The sequence below is a fragment of the Laccaria bicolor genome, genomic scaffold (assembly GCF_000143565.1).
Source record: "Laccaria bicolor S238N-H82 LACBIscaffold_119 genomic scaffold, whole genome shotgun sequence".
Lineage (NCBI taxonomy): Eukaryota > Fungi > Basidiomycota > Agaricomycetes > Agaricales > Hydnangiaceae > Laccaria > Laccaria bicolor.
In genome coordinates, this window is record NW_001889990.1 from 1,981 (window position 1) to 6,072 (window position 4,092).

The window sequence follows — 4,092 nt, forward strand, 5'->3', positions numbered from 1 at the left end:
ATCATCATCACAAATTGGCTGAAAGTCATCGCCTCCAACCCTTTCAAAACGCACTCTATTGTGGCTGGCCAAAAAGACATCTCAATTTTCTCGCCGATGCAAGTCCAACACTGTTAAAAGTGGCCATGTCAACTTTCAACACGTCGCCATGTCAAATTTCAATGCGTCGTCAGGACGAACCTCTGGGACTTTACTCTGCACATGAATTGGGAATGCAGAGCACGGTAAGTGCAATTTTGCAGCAGTATGAGTATCTTCTGATGTGCTTCCTAGTAGTCCAATACGAAGCGAGGTGCATTCTCCCTGCCCAAATGGGATGCATATCTTTTGCATCGAAGATATTTCAGATAATGAATCCCATAGAATGATGTAGTTGTCATTTTTTTCATCGTAGAGAGTCCGCTATGCACTTTACTATTGGCAATCGGGGCTAGCGCCTAAATGCCAATCCATACTAAATACCATTACTCTGCCTTCTTGAGGCCCTTCTGGAGTTGCTGCACTAACAGCTCCCATCTTCACGCCCTTGGATATAAAGACTTTATTTGCCCCTCTCCATCAAAGCCAAATATGGGCTCATGTGAGTCGACTCCCTCAAACATTTATTAACAGCTCATCCTCTCTCGCAGAGCTCTCTTTCGCACCAATTGACATACCACCAACTAGAAACCAACTCCCATTCTTATTATGCCACCCTGAGCAAAAAACAAAAAAAATTCAAACTCTGGCACGCCTGGTAGCAAGAAAGCCGTAAGTTCGCCCCATCCTCCTGCCACAATTCATTTATATTGATGTGGCGTTACTTTCAGGCCCTTCGAGTCAGAGGTACCGAAGACCGCAATGCCCAGATTGCCAATGGTGGAGAGCCTGCTCCCCCCGCTGATCATGGGGGAGCTGGTGAGGATGTCGCCCTGCAAGAGGCACCGACCGCCCTTCCGCAACCCCACAAGAAGCCACGTGAGCTTATAGACTGTGTCCTCATGCAGCCTAGCAAAACCCGTTCTCGAATGGAGACAGCTGGGGTTACAGCAAGGTGAGGCATTTGTGTTATATTGTTCATTCATCGCGGAATCAGACTTCAGTCGATTCCTTGCCAGACTTTAAGTCGGCAAGCCAGGTCGGCCAGACTCTAAGTCAGTCGACGAGGCAGCGGCGGCTCTGGAAACAAATAACTGACTATAGTTTGGCAGAGTTGAACAGTCGCTTTTGGAATCTAGTGCTGCGTCGGCACCCACTGTCGCTGTGCCAATTGCAACAAGGAAAACCGCTCCCACTGCGCAAACCACGGTGACCACCGCTCCCGGTGCACTGGACCCTGTGGTGACCATGATTCCTGAACCAGCATCAGCTACCAAAGATGACCCTCCCCCTCGGGTGACACTCTTATCCTTGGCCGATTTCGACAACGATGAGATCGAAGCAATGAATCAAGAACTGGAATCACGCGATACAGCCTACCGCTTCTCCTATCTAGAGGGCAGGTACAGGCAATACCATGGTCGTCGCCCTGTGAAGGGGCCGCGCAGTCCAGCGGATGACTGCACTATGATGCAGGATGACGAAACTCTCTGCTGGGTCCCCATTCCGGCTGGATATACAGCTCCACACACCCCAGAAGATTACATCGAGGCGGTCAATGACTTTTGCAAACAAGATCATCAATGTGTGGCTTATGCCCACCCTGAGGCTCGCAAGGCTTTCAATGAACTCAACCTCTCCCGCCATCCTGGTGACCCCGAGATTGAGCTTGAGTTCCTTTACAATATATCAAAAGAGGAAGAAGCAGCGCTGGTTGCAGGGCTCGAGCAAGATGAAGCCGCCTACAAGTTTAAAAGACCATGGGAGGAGGGCTTTATTCGTTACCAAGGCCAAAACCCTTGAGAGGGTATCCAGAACACTGCTGACAGACTCACCGAAATATGGGATGAGGAGAAAGAGAAATAGGTATCCATTCCCGAAGGGTACACTGCCCCTCACGACCCTCAAGATTATATTGATGCCCTAAACTGGGAGATTGCAGAGGCTGAAACAACTCGCCGTGCTGAGCTCGCCAGTGCCGCTCAAAGGGCTAAGTGCAGGGGAGGTGAGGACTGGGAAGCCCCCGATCCTATGATAGAAAGTGACTTGAGTGGCTCAGACTATGAAGAAACTTGGCGCGACAAGGAGACAGAGAGGGCTCGGCTCAGGTCAAGGGGAAAGCCTGCAACGGACATGGAGGAGGAGGATGAAGAAGAAGATCGCGAGATGCAGCGCGAATTGCAGGAAGAGATGAATTCGAAGGCATCTGGATGTTCCAAAGGTCTCGCGGCAGCTCAAAGTAAGAGGACCAGCTCTGACAACAAAAAAACTTCACCGAATCCAACCATTTCACCACCAGCCGGTATCTCTTGGGATGCACTGAAGGCTTCCCTGTCGCCCTCTGAACTCGATGCCTCTGCAGTGTTGAGAAGTTTCAACCTCAACTTGATGCCAGAGGAGCTAATTCCCAAGGTCGACACTGTTTCATCTCAGAAGCCTTCTCTCATGGAGAGTGCGCTGTATCGATTGTTCGGCAGGATTGTATGGCAATACGCAGCTTGTCTCAGCCACCTCAATAGCCGTTCTCCTGATTTTGTAATGGAAAAGGCTAATTTATTACAGAAAGAGAAGAGGGCCCCCAATCGTTACAATGTATTCAAGACTTTTGCTAGCAGGTCCAAGCCTGACGACGATGATCATGGTATGTATCTCAGTTCAGAAACTTACTATTGCCGCTGATGAAAATGATGAAATCACTATAGAGGGCTTGCAGACATGGAACAAAAACCTCAATGAGGAGTATAGGAAACTCATGGAAGGTGCAGACACGAGTGAGGAGAAGGACGAGCGAATGGCGGAAGCATTCAAATTTGTTAAGGAGCAAATTGCTGATGAGGGTACCAGTATTCGCGATGCATCTTTGCGCTTTGCGGAGCACCTCAAAACAATTACAGACATGGTACATGACCATGCCAGTTCAACGCGCTCCACTAATTCTCACTTAGATCACGACCATCAAACGGCGTGATCATTCCTTCGACGTCGCTGGCATACTTGTCTACAGCGGCAAGAATCGCACTGCGCGAAACAAGTCCGGGCTCTTTATGAGCTCTCCTGAACTTCGAGAGCTCTGCAGCAACGAGCAGTGGCCGATCAGCACGATCACGGACATCTTCGTTACTAAAGTCAGGTATGCCTATGCTGTGTTATGATTATTCTCTCCTTTGAACATATTATAGGGTGATGCATGCCGACCGAATGATCAAACAACATATGGCAGGATCCTATACTGATGGAGCGTCCACTGAGCCATCAACGACACCCTCGCAGCTGTGTCAGCCAAGTGCCAGCTCATCCGCAAGGCTCGCTCCGAAGGGTGTGTTGCAGAGGATTGTGTCTGCCCCTCCCATCTCTCAAGATATTTTGCCCAACTCAAATAATCCTCAAAGGCAATTCACACAGATTTTTATTTCTCTGCTAAGTATGTTTTGTAGAATAGTAACTTGTGCAAGAGGGCCATTGCAAGCATGGCAGATACAAGTCCTTTTTATATTCAGGAAGCTACAATGCAGCACCACAACATTCACATTTTTGATTATTTAGGAAACTAGTCATGTGACCACCTCCTGAAAGCCCATCAGATTTATACCCATTAACTATATATATATATAGTATTGCTATTTTACATTGGATAAAGTGTATATTTCCATTTACCTACAGAGAGTACCTACATATACATTGAAAGCAACAATCAGTATTATCCTCCATTTTTCTCTAAATTTTTCCAGTCTTTTATAGTTAATTTCAAGTAGATTACTACATATGGAAAGTTCTCCTGGACTCTGACCATGCTCCCCAATATTGCACAAGCAGTAACTTTCCCTCAATTTCTTATTGCTATTTTTAACTGAAAAAGTGCAAATAACCTCAGTTGAAAATATGCTATGTAACATTGTCATCAATAGTGCACATTGCCCCCCATTTGTTTCTGATTTGTCTTCTATTTTTATTGCTATATTTCCTTTTAGGAAATGTTCATTATTCTACATCATCAAACCATCAATTTTTATGGGA

At 46.9% G+C, this 4,092-nt stretch overlaps 1 protein-coding gene across 1 annotated transcript; it reads left to right on the plus strand.

Annotated features, from left to right (window-relative positions):
• Positions 1-125: 125 nt before the first annotated feature.
• LACBIDRAFT_335717 (uncharacterized protein) lies at positions 126-3,713 on the plus strand (the record flags this gene model as incomplete). The annotated part of the gene is made up of 11 exons (XM_001890599.1): positions 126-224; positions 277-292; positions 483-580; positions 810-897; positions 970-1,033; positions 1,191-1,858; positions 1,961-2,719; positions 2,781-2,977; positions 3,024-3,208; positions 3,258-3,394; positions 3,691-3,713. The coding sequence occupies 11 exons, from the start codon at positions 126-128 to the stop codon at positions 3,711-3,713; spliced, it is 2,334 nt and encodes a 777-aa protein (XP_001890634.1).
• Between the last annotated feature and the right edge of the window lie 379 nt (positions 3,714-4,092).